Raw genomic sequence first — 18,953 nt, 5'->3', positions numbered from 1 at the left:
GGTGAATAATATCTTTTATTGAACCAACTTCTGTTGGTGAGAGAGACAAGCTTTCAAGCTACACAGAACTCTTCCTCAAGTCTGGGAAAGGTACTCAGAGTGTCACAGCTAAATACAAGGTGGAACAGATAGTTTAGCTTAAGTAGTTAGCACATTTCCAAGAGACCATTCAAAGTGATGTGGCCTGTTAACACCCCTGTAGTCATAGGACAAAAACTGGCGTTCGTGGGTTACAGATAGTTGTAATAAGCCATAAATCCAGTATCTTTATTAAGACCCTGACTTTTAGTGTCTAGTAAAGTTATGAATTTAAGTTCCTAGGCTCATCTGTTGAAAGTGCTGTGCAGGTTCCCTTTGAGGATGAGGACTGATAGGTCAGATATAGAGTGATCGAATTGTGAAAAGTGTTCACCCACCATGTTACCTACACACATTAGGGCACCCCACCTTTTCCCAATTCGTAGGGCCCTTTAAATCACCCCCGAGCTACCAGCTGCAGATGCGGCTGGGAACCCTGGGGCTCGGGGGTGATTTAAAGGGCCCAGGGTTTCAGCTGCTACTACTGCAGTTGAGCCCTGGGCCCTTAAATCACTGAGGAGCCCTGGGGGCTCCCAGCTGCCACCACTACCCCGGGGCTCTGGGCTCTGGCAGAGCTTTAAAGGGCCTGGGGCTCCGCTTTGGTAGTGGCTGCCGGATCCCCGAGCCCTATAAATACCAGCCTGAGCCCTGCTGCCCGAGCCCTGGGGTAGCGGCGGCCAGGCTCTGTCGGGGATTTAAAGGGCCGCGGGGCTTCAGCCGCCGCTACCACCCCGGCCCTTTAAATCCACTCCGGAGCCCCGCTGCCGCTACCCCAGGGCTTCGGCAGCAGGGCTCCAGTGGGGATTTAAAGGGCCCTGGGGCGGTAGCAGCGGCTGGAGCTCCAGGGCCCTTTAAATCCCCGCCAGAGCCCCCCCACCCCTAACCCAGGGTTCAGGCAGCAGGGCTCAGGCGGGGATTTAAAGGCCCGGGGCGGAAGTGGCGGCTGGAGCTCTGGGACCCTTTAAATCCCCGCCAGAGCCCCGCCACCACTGCTACCCAAGGGCTCGGGCAGCAGGGCTCAGGCGGAGATTTAACGGACTTGGGGCTCCAGCAGCCTTTACCGCCCTGGCCCTTTAAATCCCCTCCGGAGCCCCGCCACCGCTACCCTAGGGCTTTGGTAGCAGGGCTCAGGTGGGGATTTAAAGGGCCCCGGGGGGGTAGCGGCGGCTGGAGCTCCGAGGCCCTTTAAATCCCCGCCTGAGCCCTGCTGCCTGAGCCCTGGGGTAGTGGCGGCGGGGATTTAAAGGGCTGGGGCAGTAGCAGGGGCTGGAGCTCGGGGGCCCTTTAAATCCCCGCCGCCACTACCCCAGGGCTTTAAATTGCCATCTGGGAAATCCGTTCCCGGTATGGCGCACCAGCTCTTACTGGTACGCCGTACCAGGACGTACCAGCTTACTTTCACCTCTGCCCACACCCTTCCCCAGTACATAGGGCTCGGGGTGTATACTACTTCTGCAGGTTTGCAGGACCTTTTACCAGTGAAAGAGCCTTACACATAACCTCTATTTATTAACAATCACCAAAAAGAGATTGTACATGCTACACATACAGTGCTCACCACTCCCAATAAGACAGATGAACGTTTCCCTGCTGGCCAGTCAGGATCAGGTCCATCTCAGGGACTCCAGTTTCTGCACGGTGTCATTGGCAGAGTGTTGAGGTCTGGCCGCTCTGATCTTTGGGGCTGTGCCCTGGAGTTGGTTCCCAAAGAACTTCCTTTTGAACCCCAGTTTACATAGTGAAATTTGAGTCCTTTTTAGCTATACATTAACCAATCATTATACTAAAATTTTACTAACCAATCCCAACATAGTGTAATAAAATTTTCTAACCAATCCTATCCCACCACCTTAATTAATTTACACCTAGCAAAATTAATTATACAACAGACAGAAACAATTAAAGAACCAGACAGAGATCATACACACAAACCATAGGGAAATGGGGACCATAATGATAGAAGAATAATGAAATGAGGATTTCACAACCCCAACTATTGATAAGTAGTTTCTTGTCAGACAGAATGCCATCACACTAACTTTTCTTTAACCATCTTAAGATCTGTTTCTTTATCTGATGATAGTGGGGGGCCATTCGGACGGGGTCTCCTTCTTAGCAGCCTGATATTACATTGTTTTAATGTAATTTAGATGGAATGTGAGGATGTGACTTCCTGGTTCTCAGCTGATGGCTGCTGCTTGGCTGCCCTTTTAATCTGGCTGCAGACAAAGGCCTTAGGCTTTAGGCCTTACAATATGGCTGCAGACAAAGGCCTTATCCTTACAGGAAAGTGCTGTGCAGGTTCCCTTTGAGGATGAGGACTGACAGGTCAGATATAGAGTGATTGAATTGTGAAAAGTGTTCACCCACAGCTTTTATCATTTTCCTATGTGAGTTTATTCGAAAACATAGTGTTTGTCCGGTTTCACCAACATAATTGTTTTTGTGGCCTTCAGTGCACAGAATGTGGGTATACCACATGTTGTGATAGGCATGTATAGAACCCATGGATTTTGAAAGGTGTGTTGTTTGGGGTTGTTTGATCATAGTAGTAGTGGAGATAATTTCTGCAGATTTTATATGTGTTGCTCTGGCGGGGTCTGGTGCCACTTTGAGTTGGTGTGTCCTGGTCTGTGGGGAGCTTACTTCTGATGAGGAGCTTGGAGAAGTTGGGAAGGTTGTTTGAAGGCCAGAAGAGGGGTTCAGGAAAGATTTCTTTCAGGATAGGGTCCCCATTGAGTATGGGTTGTAGCTGTTTGATGATACCCTGTATGGGATGGTAGGTGACAACTAGGCATTTGTGGTCAGAGAAGGTTTTATTTCTGTATTGAAGCAGTTTCTCGCAGAGTATTTGGGTGGCCTGTTCCATGATGGAATCTATTTCTCTGGTGGAGCACCCTTGTTTGGTGAAGGCAGTTTTGAGTGTGTTAAGGTGTATATCTCAGACTTTTTCCTTGGAGCATATTCTGTGGTATTTGAGTGCCTCGCTGTAGATAACAGATTTCTTGGTGTGTTTGGGGTGGTTAGTGGCTCAGTGATGGTAGGTGTGGTGATCCAGGGCTTTCTCGTTTATAGTTATCTGTAGGGTTTCATTGTTGAAGCTGATCATGGTGTCCAGGAAGTTGATACTAGTGTGGGAGTGTTCCAGAGAGAGTTTAATGGATGTGTGGTGGTTGTTGAAGTTGTAGTGGAAATCTATGAGGGAGTGTGTGTCGTCTGTCCAGAGGATGAAAATATCATTGATGTATCTCAGATATATCATTGTTTTCATGGTGCATTTGTCCAGAAATTCTTCCTCAAGGTGGCCCAAAAAGAGGCTGGCATATTGGGAAGCTGTCTTAGTACCCATGGCTGTTCTGATGGTTTGGACAAAATGTTAGTTATGTTAATATAAAATTGTTATGGGCGAGGATGAAATGGATGAGTTCAGCGATGTGTTGAGGGTGGATATCTGAGGATTGTCCATTATCTTGTAAATATTTGAAGTGGGCAGCTATGCCATCATTGTGAAGAATGTTGGTGTACAGTGATGTAACATCCATGGTGGCAAGGATAGCGTTCTGAGGGCAGTAGTTAATGTTGCAGAGTTTGTGGAGGAAGTAAGTTGTGTCCTGGAGGAAGCTGGCCCTTTGTGTGGTGAGTGATTTGAGGACCGTTTCCCAATATTCCTTCAGTGAGAGTGCCATGGCCAGATATAATGGGTCTGCCTGGGTTCCCTTGTTTGTGTGTCTTGGGAAGCATATAGAAGGTCCCTGGGGTGGGCTCTTGGGGGATGAGTTTTGTAGAGTTTCTCTTGGAGTTGTTTGGGGAAAGATTTGATGATATCCTTAAATTCCAGGGTAAGTTGGGGTGTGGGGTCTTCTTTGAGTTCTTTATAGTAGAAGGTGTCGAAGAGTTATTCGTTGGCTTCATTTGTTTATTAGAAAGTAATAACCTATTATAAACTATTTGGAAGCATGGGTTGTGACCTGAGGCACTGACAATCTGCCACTCACTCTTTTGAGTGTAAAGGGAAAGTATATAATTAAAAATGTGATTGTACATTAAAAAACTGCCTTTTGGCGACAAAGCAGTGATTGCGTACGCACTGTGATGTGACTTTTGTCAGGAAAAATGCCCCATTTTGGCGACAAAATACTTCCATCCCATGAGAGACTTTTTTCTTTTCCCTTTGTTGATAATAAAGGAAAGAGCCACTGTAGACACCACACCTGTTTTAATTGCTTTATGTAGCCTCCAGGAAGTGTCCCACAATGCCCATCCTGACCATTCTTGTCAGCAGTGTGAACTCAGCTGGCCTGCAGCCAGGTAAACAACCATCCGCCCCTCCCCCTTGCAAGCCCCAAGAATTTTAAATTCCATTTCCTGCTTGCTGGTTCGGCCTGGGGAGGTCTCATCGCGTCTTCCCAGGTGACCATGGCTGGCTATCGCACCAAACACTCTCCCGTCTGGACCACCATGGAGCTGTTGGATCTGATCAGTATATGAGGAGAGGAGGCTGTGCAGTCCCAGCTGCACTTGACCCATGGGAATTGGGATACCTATGGGCACATTTCTTGAGGCTTGTGCAAAAAGGCTGATCGGGACACGCTGCAGCGCAGAGTGAAGATAAAGGAGCTGAGGCAGGTGTACCATAAAGCGAGGGAGGCAAACTGCTGCTCCGGTGCTGCACCTAAGACCTGCCGTTTCTCTAAGGAGCTGGAAGGTATCCTCGGTGGTGACCCCACTTCCATCACCAACAGCCCCCGGGGATACTTCAGAGGGAACAGAGGCGGCAGAAAGAGGACCTAATCCGGAGGATGAAGTTATTTATGAAGAGGTGGAGTTAGACGAGAATGTGCAGCTCCCGGTGGGGTCGCCCGGTGGGGCAGGCAGCCAGGAACTTTTCTCCCCTCCTGAGGTGCCTAGCCAGTCTTAGCAGTTGCTCTCCAGCGAGCAAGAAGCAGGAGATGAGACACCTGGTAAGTAGCTGTGGCTTGTGTAGTGCAGAGGTAGGTTCAGGGCATAGAAATGTGGGAGGTTGGTTGTGTTTCTGTGAGCTGGATATTTCCCTGTGTAGCTGATTGGTACGGTGGAACAGGATGTTGATGCATGCCGAGCTATCGCAGGAATCCTCCAGAGAGATCTCCAGGAAAGTTTCCTGTGGGTACTCAGTAATCCTCTGCCACAGGTTGCGTGGCAGTGCAGCTTTGTTACTTCCCCCATTGTAGGACACTGTCCCACGCCATTCGGCAATCACTTGTGCAGGGACCAAAGTAGCACATAGGTGAGCTGCATATAGAGCAGGACGGAAGCTGCAAGCATGCAGTACATGTACCCTGGTTTCCCTGCTTACCCTCAGCAGTGACATGTTGCTAGAATGATCCCTGCCTATGGAAAAGTTTGGGATAATTTTAGAATTAGTTCCCTGTAAAGCTGTACCACAACCCCTACAAAGACTATGTCCTTCTGTCCAGGTGCAGCCCCCTCTGGTCAACACTCAGCATGTTTTGTGTGCTTGCAGAGATGTGTGCCTGGCAAGGGTCAGTGAGAAAGTGATTGGTATGTTGCAAAAGGTGCATATAAGTGAAATGTTTCAATGCTGTGCGTGAATTTAACAATCCTGCTTCTGTGCATTGTCCCCTGTGCTTCACCAGATGTGGCCTTCAGGAACACCACACACACCCTTGCCGACCATCTCCGCCAGATAAGAAAGAGGCCAAAACGCAGCAAAGAAGACATGTTCCGGGAGGTACTGCAGTCCTCCACTACAGAGAAAAGGGAACAAAAGGAGTGCTGGGAAGCCGAAAAGCAGGATAGAAAAGAGAATCAAGCATTTGCTAGGGACGCAACAGAGTGGATGATAAAAGTAATGGAGGAGCAAGCAGAAATGCTCACGTCTTTAATAATGCTGCAGAGTGAGCAGGTCCAGGCTCAATCTCCACTGCAGCACATGCACAATTCTTTACCAGCCCCCCTCCACTCCGCCCACACATTCCTTTCCACTTTCTGGGACTCCTCAGTTTCCTCTTCATTCCACCCCCTCACAAAACTTTCACAATGATAACTGGACATACACACAGTTGTGAGGTCTGCCCTTTCCCAGTCCCTCCTTTCCCAGCAAGCATCTGTGTTTTGGTGAGTGTCACTGTGCTTTTACTTGATCAATAAAGGCAAAGTTTTATAATGGTAAATCATCTTTATTTTGTTTTCTACAAATTCACATTGCAATCACTATGAGTACATGTACAGGCATTTTAATCATTTCCTTACTGGGATATGTGGCCCCAAATGTCAACATAGCCCCCTAGGGGAAAAAAATGGAATGCACCATGGAAGCAACTAAGAAAGATATACATTACTGCTGCTCATTGTCAAAGTGCTTCCTCAAAGCCTCCCTGATTTCAATTGCTGCCCTCTGGGCTCCTCTGACAGCCCTGGTATCTGGCTGCTCAAACTCAGCAGCCAAGCATCCTGCCTCAGCACTCCACCCCTGAGCAAACATTTCATCCTTCACGGAGATTATGCAAAGTGCAGCACACAGCTATGATCATGGGAATATTCTCCTCATTAAGGTCTGACCTGCCATAAAGGCAACATCAGCGTGCTTTTAATCTGCCAAAGCACATTCAACTGTCATCCGGCACCTACTCAGCCTGTTGTTGAAACACTCTGTACTGCTGTCCAGGTGTCCTGTGTAAGGTTTCATGAACCAGAGATGTAAGGGGTAAACCGGGTCTCCCAGGATCACTATGGGCATTTCCACATCCCTCACTGTAATCTTGTGGTCTGGAAAGAAAGTCCTCACTTGCAGATTTCTGTACGGCCGGTGTTCCTGAAGATGCGTGCGTCATGCATCTTTCCAGACCACCCTGCGTTCATGTCTGTGAAACTCCCACGTTGATCTACAAGCACCTGCAACACCATGGAGAAGTGCCCCTTCCTATTGATGTACCTTGTTGCGAGGTCGTCTGGTGCTAAACCTGGAATGTGTGCCATCTGTCGCCCCTATACAGTTAGGGAAACCCATCTCTGCAAAGCCGTCCACTATTTCATGCATATTTCCCAGAGTCACAGTCCTTTGTAGCAGGATGCGATTTATTGCCCTGCACACTTGCATTAATGCAGCCCCAACTGTTGACTTCCCCACTCCAAATTGATTTGCGACTGACCGGTAGCAGTCTGGAGTCACCAGCTTCCAAACAGTGATTGCTACACGCTTCTCTACTGAGAAGGCATCTCTCATTCTGGTGTCCTTGCACTGCAGGTCTGGGGCCAGCTCAGCATACAGTTCCAGGAAGGTGGCTTTACGCATCCGAAAGTTCAGTAGCCACTTCTCGTCATCCCACACCTGCATGACAATGCAATCCCACCATTCAGTGCTGGTTTCCCTAGCCCAGAAGTGATGGTCACCCTATGCAGCTGCTCTGTGAATGCCAAAAGCAATGTAACGTTGCTGCTATCCATATCATGCAGAATGCTGGGTGCCTGTGAGTCTTCCTCTGCCAGTAATTTCACAATTAACTGCAGTACCAGGTGCGCTGTTCTCATGACACTTAACAGAGCATAGAAGAGAAATGCAGGATCCATCCCTTCTCATTACAGATGCTGGGGTGCACAGCAAAGAATGGCCATTGAAAAAATGGCATGAAAGAAAGTCAGAAGCCAATGGAGGGCAAGGACACAAAGCAATGCATGACAGGACATTTAGCATGGTCCCAAGATGCGCCATGATCTGCTCCGCCTTTCCACAACACCTAGCGACAGAAGGTGTCACCCTGCACTGTGGGACACATACCCACAATATATTGCTCACACTGTCGATGATGGTGCCCCCAATGTGGATGATGTGCCGCCAGAGGGGGCTAGTGTGAACAAGCTTTTCCGATTTTTATCGAGTCGACTTTTGGGTGTTGATGTAAGTGTAGTCGACAAAACTTGGTAGTGTAGACAAAGCCTAAGCCAGCCCTGGTGACCCCATTCAAAGGGGATTGCAACCCACTTTGGGGTCCCGACCCACAGTTTGAAAACCTCTGCTCTAGCAGGTTAACAGAAAAATCGAAGGGGGGCAGCACTTAGAGAAGAATGATTGGAGCCATGACAGCCAAAATATCCACAAGTAAAGAGCACTTTAGGAGGCTGGACTGGAGTGCATTGTATGTCAGCCTTGGGGGGGAGCAGGAACGCTGCTGTGTGTCCCAGCAGAGCACTGTGTTCAGGTCCGGAGTGGCTCCCCCCCCCCGCCCATTCCCCTATGCGGCAGGGGAACTAGAAACACTGACGCAAACACAAGCTTCTCGATTCCTGCCAAGACCCAGCAGAATCCAAGGGAACCAGCCGGCTGGTACTGTCAGCATGGCTTTGCCCCTCTTCTTCCCCCAGGGACCAGCTCCAGCACCCCAACCCTTTTCTCCCCGAGGGAACCCACCTATCTCCCTCACCCCCATATTACCCCAAACACGGGACAGTTTTAAACGCCCTCCGTTGCACGTGGGTTATTCTGAGTGTGTCCATGGGGGGGGGGCAAGGGGGCATGAGGACAGACCCTAGAACCCCTCGTCCTCCCTTTGGTCTCATCGGATTGGTCCCATCCCCCAACCCCCGTTCAGCTTTGTTTATGCCTTCTGCCAATTAGCAGTGCAGAGCAATGGTTCTTTTTGGTTCGCCACGGGGCCTGCAGCTGTAGCCCGAATCCCCGCGGCTGCTGCCCCCACCCCCTTCCCACCTGCAGCCGGCCGGGCAGGATGGGGCTGGAGCTGTACCTGGATTTGCTCTCCCAGCGCCAATGCGTCTACATGTTCGCCTTCAACTTTAAGCCCATGGAGCTGCTCAAAGGTGGGGGCAGGGGGAGAGGCTGAGCACCGTTCTCCTCTGACCCCCTTCCCTCCTCCTTCCTGGAGAATGAACCCTATCACCCACCCATCCACACACACCCTCCTCCCTCTGTGCTTCCCTCAGCCCTGTGACACCTGCCCCTGCTACACCCACACAGCCCCCCAGCCGCCTCTGTGCTTTTCTGGGGTCCCCATCCTCTTCTGTGCTGTACCCTCCCTATTTACAGTAGTGCCCTAATGCCCTTTTGTGCGAGACTTGCAGGTGCTCTGGGAACGGGGATTTATAGGCAAATCTGTTTGGGACTAGATCTCTTGGTTTATCTTGGCTTGTGTGAATATGTCACCTCTTGGGTCTGGTGGTGCAGCTGTCTATCAAACAGGGAGAAGCAACATTACACACTCTGCTGCCTCGTTGCTTGGGCCCATCCTGCTAAGTGAGCTGGTGCATTCTCTTGGTGCTTCTCTGTGGGCAAGTTCAAAGTGTCCCCTTTATAGCCAGTGTGCTCCTGCTGTACAGTGGTAGGGATACTTTCCTGATCCCCTCAAAGAAAGCAAGAAGAGCCTTTTATAAATGTAATGAAAGTGTTGGCCTACTCTGAAAAGTCACTAGTAATGCCATTACATGCATTCATATTTATTATGACTCAGTGACTCCACATCATATCTTCTGTTTAAATGAACAAGATTTATTTTATCAGCAAACTCACCCTGGCATCTGAGAGTTAAGATGGGTTATTTCCTCTCATCTTTATTCTCAGCAATTAAGAGCTTTAGGTCAAATGATTTCCTTAGTAATACACTAGCCTTCATTGGGATTGCACTGGTATAATTTGAGGCATAAATTGGTGAACATTATGTTTATTGATGATTAAATTGATGTTTATTAATGATTTAGTTGGGGTTGGTCCTGCTTTGAGCAGGGGGTTGGACTAGATGACCTCCTGAGGTCTCTTCCAACCCTGATATTCTATGATTCTATGTTTCTATGAATGTGCTGGGCTGGCAGGTAGAAAACAGTATATTTTTCTTGTAAACTTTGCAAATTTGATCAGTGGTTACTGAGATACAGTAAAGATTGGGACCTTCAAGCATAATTCATTTCATTCATCCATAGTCATTTTTCAGAATAGCATCACTCTTCAGACAACCTGTCCTAGTCCTAACATTTTGTTATGAACTAATGAAATTCTATTGCTGATCACTCTTTGAGACAATATGAAACCCTGGATTATGCTGTCCATCAGTGCCAGTCTGCCAGGGTCATCTTTATTGATCTTGGAAAGCAAAACTCTAATCTCAGTAGCTGACCTGACTTTTTAAATATTTGCTATGGCAATAAGCCACCATGCTGCCTTTTCACTTTTTGTAGAGAGGATTGTTGTGCAAAAGCCAATCTATTCCAGTCTTGGACCGCAAACATGTGATTGTATGTGCAACAATGACCTCCTCTGTAGTCTGCTGAGTAATCAACCCTTGTGAATTTACATGCACTTGCGGCTGTTGACGGCTTTTTTCTTTCTGAGGTGCTTTTAAAAACAGAGGTGAAGGGTCTAATAAAGGAGAGCAAAGATTTATATGCCTTGCTTTCTAGGCTGGCCTGACCTGTCATGATGGTTCTTTATCCATCCTAATACCACCTCTGGAAAACCAAATTGAAAGTAGAAATTTCTACCTTACTTCAGCCTACCACAACTCATTGTTATTAATTCGTTCTATAAAGTTAGACATGGGTTTTTAACCTGTGTGATGTGAAAATCCCTTGCAGAAGGCAGTTGTTTAACACTGTGTGCACATCTGCTCCACTGAGGACTAGTCTGTCCCCTCATTTCCCTTCTTCCTTACTTTTGGAAAATATGTCATAAAAACATTCATCTGCCTTTATTGAAATCTCCTCCTTCTTTCCCTCCCCCAAGATCGGAGGAAATGCTCTTCCCATTTCAGAACGGCCATTTGCAGGTAACTTTTTTCAGCGTGTTTCACTACCGTTAGCATTAACAGGAGTAAAATGACTGAGTCCCTGTGCAATGCGCTGAAAGTCTTGGCATAACTGTCAAACTGCAAAGACCCTGGCTGGACATTTTGGCTTTTTATGCTTATGTTCCTTCTTTAATTTGAAAAACACGCCTCTTGAAAACGCCCATTGACTTATTTATAACAAGGTGCCTCTAAGTGTCTGGCAGTGGCAATAGCAAAATATTGCCACTGGTTTGACTAATCCCCATTAACGGGTTCCAAATGGGCTACACTGACAGCTCAGCTTGAGCTTCTATTGGTTTCTCCACCACTAATCACTGATTGTTTTTCTTATTAATTATAATTCTTTTAGGGCTCAACATTCAAGAATTTAGCAACATAAACTCCCTGAAGAAAGTACCTATACTGAAGGATGGAAGCTTCACGTTAGGAGAGAGGTTAGAATGCAGAGGTAGAAACCTCACATCCTTGTCGCAGTATTTACAACCATAACACCTCTGAGCGGCATGTTTGTCTGCTGCAGTCCGCCTCTACAAGGATCATGGGATGGTGTTTGGTCTTGCAGTGTGCTAGGACATGCCGGTAATAAGGCTGGTTTCAGATTCCCAGAGGCACTGAGAAGAGCAGGCTGGCTGAATGTTCTCCTGGGGACCCAGATTGGAATCTCACCAAGGCGTGGGAGAGTTAGTGCCAATCTGTGTCTCAGTGAAACACACCTTGAGTGTATTGAGAAAAAAGTTGTACGTGCAGGGGGCAGTGTGGCACTAGGCCTTCCTTTTTCATTCAGCCTGTGACCCATCTGAAGGGATCTTAGCACCTTTCCTGATACTAAGATTCACACAAATGTAGGTGGCTCAAGACCATAGGCGCCAACTCCATGGGTGCTGAAAAAAAACAGTGGGTGAAGCACCCACCGGCCACACCCCCAGTCAGCTCCTCCCCCATCCCCCCAGTGCTTCCCCTGCCGACAGGCCCCGCCAATCAGCTCCTCCCCCTCCCTCCCAGTGCCTCCTGCCCGCCGAGGATCAGCTGTTCAGCAGCATGCAGGAGGTGGGGGCGGGGGGGGAGCGATGGTGGAGTGCACTCAGTGGAGGGGGCGGTATAGGGCAGAGCGGGAGTGGGAAGAGGCAGAGCAGGGGTGGGGGCTTGGCAGCAGGGGTGGAGTGGGGGTGGGGCCTGGGGTGGAATGGGGGTTGAGCACCCCCCGGCAACTTAGAAAGATGGTGCCACTCCTCAAGACCGCAAGTGAACAGAGAGCAAAATGGGAAAGCAGTGTTTCAAGAAGCCAAGGAGAAGGGTTCCCTGAAAGCCCCATTAGAATCAGTCTGGTTCTGAGAGAGCTTTGATTTCCACAAGGCTTATCTTCTTTGCCAGGACACAATCTGCAAGTTCTAAGTTGTTTATATTTGTGGGGCGGGGAACAAGTGGTGTATTTTTGAGAGAATGCATTCTCTGAGCCATGTCTTTGTAAGGAACGTGTGCAATATACTTTTCATAGCAACAAAAAACTGACAAAATAAAGGCCTGGTCCAATGTCTGTTGAAGTCAATGGAAGGTTTCCCATTGACTTCATTGGGAATTGGATCAGGCCCTAAAACAGCTGAGAGGGAAAAGGAAATGCAGAAAACACTACCTTATACTGCATGATGATAGTTTTATAAAATATCATTGGTCTGTGGTTCTTAAAGTGTAAAGATGCTGTGGGTTATCAGCAGAACAAGCAGTGCTGAACTTCTAGCTCCTGTGCTGTTCTCTGACCCCTAACATTACCACACTTTCTAAATGGAAGCGATGTAAGGAGACGAGGAGGATGTAACTGTTCTCTCCTTAGCTCACAGGCCTACTGTTTCCCCTTTTATCTGGGCAGCACTGCGATTCTTCTGTACCTGAGCCGGAAGTACAACTTGCATCCAAGAGTTTTTAAAGAGTTGGCTGAGGAGCTCTCTGGACTATTGATGTTGCTTTTCAATAGGTCTTGGAGTACTGGGGAAGTGCCAGAAGACTGGAAGATAGCTAATGTGCCAGTTTCTAAAAAGGGTAAACAGGATGATCTGGGTAATTATAGGCCTGTCAGCCTGACAGCAATCAGCAAGATAATGGAGTGGCTAATCATAGAATCATAGAATCATAGAACATCAGGGTTGGAAGGGACCTCAGGAGGTCATCTAGTCCAACCCCCTGCTCAAAGCAGGACTGATCCCCAACTAAATCATCCCAGCCAGGGCTTTGTCAAGCCTGACCTTAAAAACTTCTACGGAAGGAGATTCCACCACCTCCCTAGGTAACGCATTCCAGTGTTTCACACCCTCATAGTGAAAAAGTTTTTCCTAATATCCAACCTAAATCTCCCCCACTGCAACTTGAGACCATTACTCCTTGTTCTGTCATCTGCTACCACTGAGAACAGTCTAGAGCCATCCTCTTTGGAACCCCCTTTCAGGTAGTTGAAAGCAGCTATCAAATCCCCCCTCATTCTTCTCTTCTGAAGACTAAACATCCCCAGTTCCCTCAGCCTCTCCTCATAAGTCATGTGTTCCAGTCCCCTAATCATTTTTGTTGTAATAAGGGACTTGATTTAGAATTAAAGGAGGGTAATGTAGTTAATGCAAATCAACATGGGTTTATTGAAAACAGGTCCTGTCAAACTAACTTGATATCTTTTATGAGATTACAAATTTGGTTGATAAAGTTAATAGTGTTGATAGGACATACTTAGACTTCTGAAAGGCCTTTGACTTGGTACCACATGACATTTTGATTAAAAAACTAGAATGATATAAAGTTAACATGGCACACATTAAATAGATTCAAAACTGGCTAACTGATAGGTCTCAGAATATAATTGTAAATGGGTTATTGTCATTGAGAGGGTGTGTCTCCAGTGACATTCTACAAAGATCAGTTATTGGCCCTACACTGTTTAACATTTTTATTAAAGATCTGGAAGAAAACATAAAATTAGCACTAATAAAGACACAAAAATTGGGGGAGCGGTAAATAACGAAGAGGACAGGTCCCTGATTCAGAGCAATCTGGATCACTTGCCAAATGGGATGCAAGCAAATAATGTGTATTTTAATATTGCTAAATATAAATGTATAAATCTAGGAACAAAGACCATATGCCATACTTACAGGATAGGGGACTCTATCCTGGGAAGCGGTGACTCTGAAAAAGATTTGGGGTTGTGGTGGATAATCAGCTGAACATGAGCGCCCAATGTGATGCTGTGGCCAAAAGAGCTAATGCCATCCTGAGATGCATAAATGGGAATCTCAGGTAGAAGCAGAGAGGTTATTTTACCTTCATATTTGGCACTGGTGTGACCACGGCCGGAATATTATGTCCAGTTCTGGAGCCCACAATTCAAGAAGGATGTTGATAAATTGGAGAGGGTTCAGAGAAGAGCCTCTAATGATAAAGGATTAGAAAATATGCCTTATAGTGATAGATTAAAAGAGCTCAATCTATTTAGCTTAACAAAGAGAAAGTTAAGGAGCAACTTGATCGCAGTCTATGAGTATCTACATAGGGAACAAATATTTAATAATAGACTCTTCAGTACAGCAGAAAAGGGTATAAAACGATGCAATGGCTAGATGAACTAGACAAATTCAGACTGGAAATAAGGTGTAAATTTTTGACAGTGAGTAATTAACTACTGGAACAATTTACCAAGGGTTGTGACAGATTCTTTTTAAAATCAAGATTGGATGTTTTTCTAAAAGCTATGTTCTAGGAATTATTTTGGAAAAGTTCTGTGGTCTGTGTTATATAGGAGGTCAGTCTAGATGTTCACAATGGTTCCTTCTGGCCTTAGAATCTCTGATTCTTGCCTTGTGTGCTTTGGTTTGTTGGCAGACTTCCTCCGGAGACATTCTTGCTTCCGTAGATCTCTTGTTCTGGGGACCTCCCCAGAGAGGAACCAGTTTAGCCTTTGGAGCAAGTCATGGGGCAAGATTCCCTACTTAATCCAGGCTGCCAAGTACCACTCCCCGATTTGGTCATTTGTAGTTAGTTTGAGTATTAGCAGCACTCCTGAGTTCCAGACAGAGCCATGAGGCGCATTTAACGTCTTTCTTTATTTTTTTTAAGTGCTCCCACATTTTTAAGTGCCTGTGAGGTTAAATAGCTGCATTTTGGGGGTGGTTGTCCATATGTCTTGTGACCATAACCAGCCAATTGGTGAACATACAGAAATCCATATTTAATATGTGTATATACAATATACATACACATACAAATCACTTACATGGTGCTATGATAATACAAATTATAATTAAAAAAACGAGGAGTACTTGTGGCACCTCAGAAACAAACAAATTTGTTAGTCTCTAAGGTGCCACAAGTACTCCTCGGTTTTTTTGCTGATACAGACTAACACAGCCACCACTCTGAAACAAATTATAATGATGATGCCATGTGGTAAACTACATGCACCTGGCTCTTTTCTCCCTCTAGTGGTCTCATGGAGAACAGCAAGATCATGCAGGAAAGCCAAGAGTCTTTGGGAGATTTGGTATGTCTCCTCTTACAGGGTAAATTAATGAAACCAAACTTGTAGGGATCCTAGCACTCCACTTAAATTAAAAGGTTACTTCACCTACTAAGTAGGAGCAAAAGACAGTACGAGAAGTGGACTGTGAAACCTGATGCATATGCTGCCAGCATTTGATGTAAGGATATCTGAGATCCACAGATTATTCTCAGAAATGCAACAGGACAACATCCAGCTGTTTGGAGGATCCCATTAAGTCTCATTCTGATTGCTGATACTTAGAGGTACAGAGAAATAGAGGATTCATACAGCTGGGTTCCAGATTAGCTCTCCTGTAAATCTATGGAGCAAACTGTGCAGTTCCCCATTTGGTGATGACTAAATTTCACTGCATGTGTATGGAAGCTAATCCTATTCCCTCCTCCCCATGCAGGTGGTGATTCCCCTATTCACAGGAAAGCCAATACCTTTACAGAAGCTGCAGGAGGCTTTGGATGAGCTGAATAATTCCCTGAAAAAGTTCACAGAGAAGTTCCTGCAGGACAAGCCCTTCATTGTGGGCAGCGAGATTTCTCTGGCAGACCTGGTGGCTATCACAGAGCTCATGCAGTGAGTGTAGGAGTGTTGTTAGTGAATTTTCAGCATCATGAAAAACTGATGTTGTCTATACTGCCTGAAGACCAGCATGTGGTGCTGCTGCAGTTTCCCTGGAGATGGGAAGGGGGGTTTGATGCAGCACCACATGACTGAGAAGGGAAGCAGGATTCAGCTACCTCACAAAGATGGCAGATGCTATAGAACAGTCTGATCCAGTGTTGCTCTGCCCCGCCCCCAAATCCTATGTTTTCATTCATGTCATTCCCTCCTCATTACAGTTTTCTATCCTTCTTGTGAAGAATTCAAATCCTAGGAAGAGTAAATGAGGAGCAACGGGGAACTGATGTTTAGATTAAAATAAAGAGCCCAGCCCAAGGGGGGGCAGGCTTCCTCCCCAAGTCATTTCCCTGCTCTCAGTCTGCAAAATACCAATCAGTGACTTCACAAAATACAGCATGTAAAATGAAGTGGCTCCCATATGGATCCATCACTTGCCTGGAGTACTGTGTTAAAGCACTTTCCACCTTTCCTCCAGATGCTTTACGGGGCAGCACTGCCTCCCTCCAAAGAGCGGGTCACCCTGCAGATAAACTTTTGAGAGGGCAAGAAAAACTGCTGATGCTGCAATTCTGATCTTAAATGATGATTTTGTGTTCTCTCATTGATCATGCCTTAGTGCATGTGAGAACTGTTACAGCTATTAAGCCAAACTCTCTGCTGATGTAACTTCATTAGCTTCAATGGTATTATGCTGCTGGAGAAATTGGCTCATTATCTCCTGACTTAAGCTCTAGTGGCTGAGGTTTTGCAATAAGCACCACGTGAATTGCAATGAGGATGTACCTCACCCTTCCAGTCAGGCTCAGACATTTAGGTGCTGGAGCAGATTGAGGATGACACTGACACTAGTCAGCAAATTGTCTTCCTACTTGTGGCAGATACATGGTAATCCAGGGCAGGATTCTGCTGTGCACAGTTACTTGAAATGAATCCCTCTCCTTTTCACCATGTTTGGCTGTTGTGTCTTTCTCTCTTTAAAGTCCGTAGGTGCTGGTTGCAACATCTTTGAGGGCTGGCCCAAACTGGTGGCATGGCGCAGCCAGGTGGAGGAAGCTGTGGGGAAGGAGCTCTTCCAAGAAGTGCATGAACGGATCCTGAATGCCCAGGATTTGAGGAAAGTCCAGATTGACCCACAGATGAAGAAGGAAATGAAACCTCTGCCGCTGAAGATGCTGAAGTAGGAGGAAATGTGAAGTATTCCCTCACTGCTAGACTTTTCTGAATGTATTTCTAAATCCAACCCCCAAATTCCCCTGTTATATGCAGTTACACTGTGCCAAGAAGAAAGAACTTTCCACAGGTTTCACTTGAGTAGTGGAACTTTTGCACATGTTCTGTCTTTATCCTCTAACAGTGAACCACTGAAGGGCACTTTAAAATTAGACCTTTTTTCCCTTAACCATTGCCTTTTTGTCGCTTGAAGGAGACAGTGTGTGGTCCCCAGAAAATTCACCCATTACTATCTCTCACAGGGCTTCCTCGTCGCAGTCCTCTTAAATATCCTCATGCTGACTGTCAGCTTCTCTGCTCCTTGACAATTTTGAAAAACTCAAAAAGAATGCAGACTTCTAGCAGAGAGTCTTCAACCCCCTTCCACACATATGCTCTGGATTTCTCTCTGTGAAAGCTTACTAATCTCTGGGACATTTTAGCTTCTTCGGGCAGCACACGTTCTTATTTTCCTCTCCTCATCCTGTAATTGCCAGTGCCACTCTTCACAGAGGAGTGACTCATTCCTTAAGGAATTTTCTGTTCTAACCTCCTGTGCCCCATCTATCCAGGATTATGTGCTCTTAAAATATTGCTAGAAATAATGATGCCGTTGGACACCCAAAGCAGTGCACTTTCTGTGCAGTTGCATGCCCAGAATACCAGCCATCAGGTGTCTTCTATCACGGGAAGTGCCAAATCTTTTGTGCAAGTCTTGGAAATGCACTGCCTGATATGCTGTTACTGCTATAAAATAGAAATTAAAAATAGAAACAAGCATTTACTGTAGCTTATTCACACGGATATAACAGTCTTTCAGCCAGACAGGTAACTCTGGCATTCACAGTAATGTCACTGCTTGTGCTTCCTAGACAGCTCAGCGCAGGAGTTGTGTATTTTATGTACCGATATTTTCTGAATCTGTTTAGACTATATCAGACATTTACCTCTCAGATTCATCAGCTGCCAGCGTGCCTCTTCAGAATATTGCAAAGTATATGTTCAAAATAAAAATGCAGCAGTCTTCTGTCTTTGGGTGTTTCATTATCTTTGCTTTTAGAGGATCTGGGTTTGAAACGCAGTCAACTTAAAGCAGAGCTTTGTTCCCTTCTCCTACATACACACTTTCCTTCCTTAAGAAGCTCCAGTTAGGGTTAGTGGGTTTTGTTTTGTTGTTAAATGCCCTAATCTTCTGGAAGTGTCCATTTTTACTGAGGTTTTTCCACTCAAAAGCTGTACATCATTAACTCCCCATCACAAAATTCAAACCATGGGCCAGTCTCAGATTTTGTAGCTGAACTTTTTTATAATGATAGTGTTACCCATTATCACAATTACCACTTCAGCATAAAGAGTCGGGTATGATAATATATATTATAAATAGCCACATCAGTTGGACAGTAACATGGGAGACGTAACCTCTAAAACAGGCTTCTTGGATTTTAGCAACCACACATGGAGCAGCTGTTAGTGAAAAGGAGAATATTTTCTTCACCCCATTTCTCCATGTGGAATATCTAAATAAGACGAGATATTGAAGTGAGAAGAAACAATGAACACATGGAAGGCAGAGAGCCCCAGCCAGCTGTAGGCACATCAACCCCTCTCTCCATCTTCCAACAAAGAGTAGAAATAATTTCCCAGTCTTTAGGGAAGGAAAAGCAATATGAAAAAGGCTGCCAAAACAAGAGAAATTAAGTATCACAATAAATTGCATTCACGCA

The 18,953-nt window shown here is 46.1% G+C and overlaps 1 protein-coding gene across 1 annotated transcript; it reads left to right on the top strand.

Moving 5' to 3' along the window:
* Window positions 1–8,801: 8,801 nt before the first annotated feature.
* Window positions 8,802–18,214, top strand: LOC119563803 (glutathione S-transferase theta-1). The gene is given in 6 exon segments (XM_043529776.1): window positions 8,802–8,892; window positions 11,218–11,302; window positions 12,733–12,771; window positions 15,327–15,384; window positions 15,797–15,976; window positions 17,001–18,214. Coding segments are annotated over 6 exon segments (654 nt in total). The 3' UTR covers window positions 17,202–18,214.
* The last annotated feature ends 739 nt before the right edge of the window (window positions 18,215–18,953 follow it).

This window comes from Chelonia mydas, chromosome 15, assembly GCF_015237465.2.
Source record: "Chelonia mydas isolate rCheMyd1 chromosome 15, rCheMyd1.pri.v2, whole genome shotgun sequence".
NCBI lineage: Eukaryota > Metazoa > Chordata > Testudines > Cheloniidae > Chelonia > Chelonia mydas.
The sequence above is the reverse complement of the archived record's forward strand: the minus strand, read 5'-3'. Positions and strand labels throughout refer to the sequence as shown.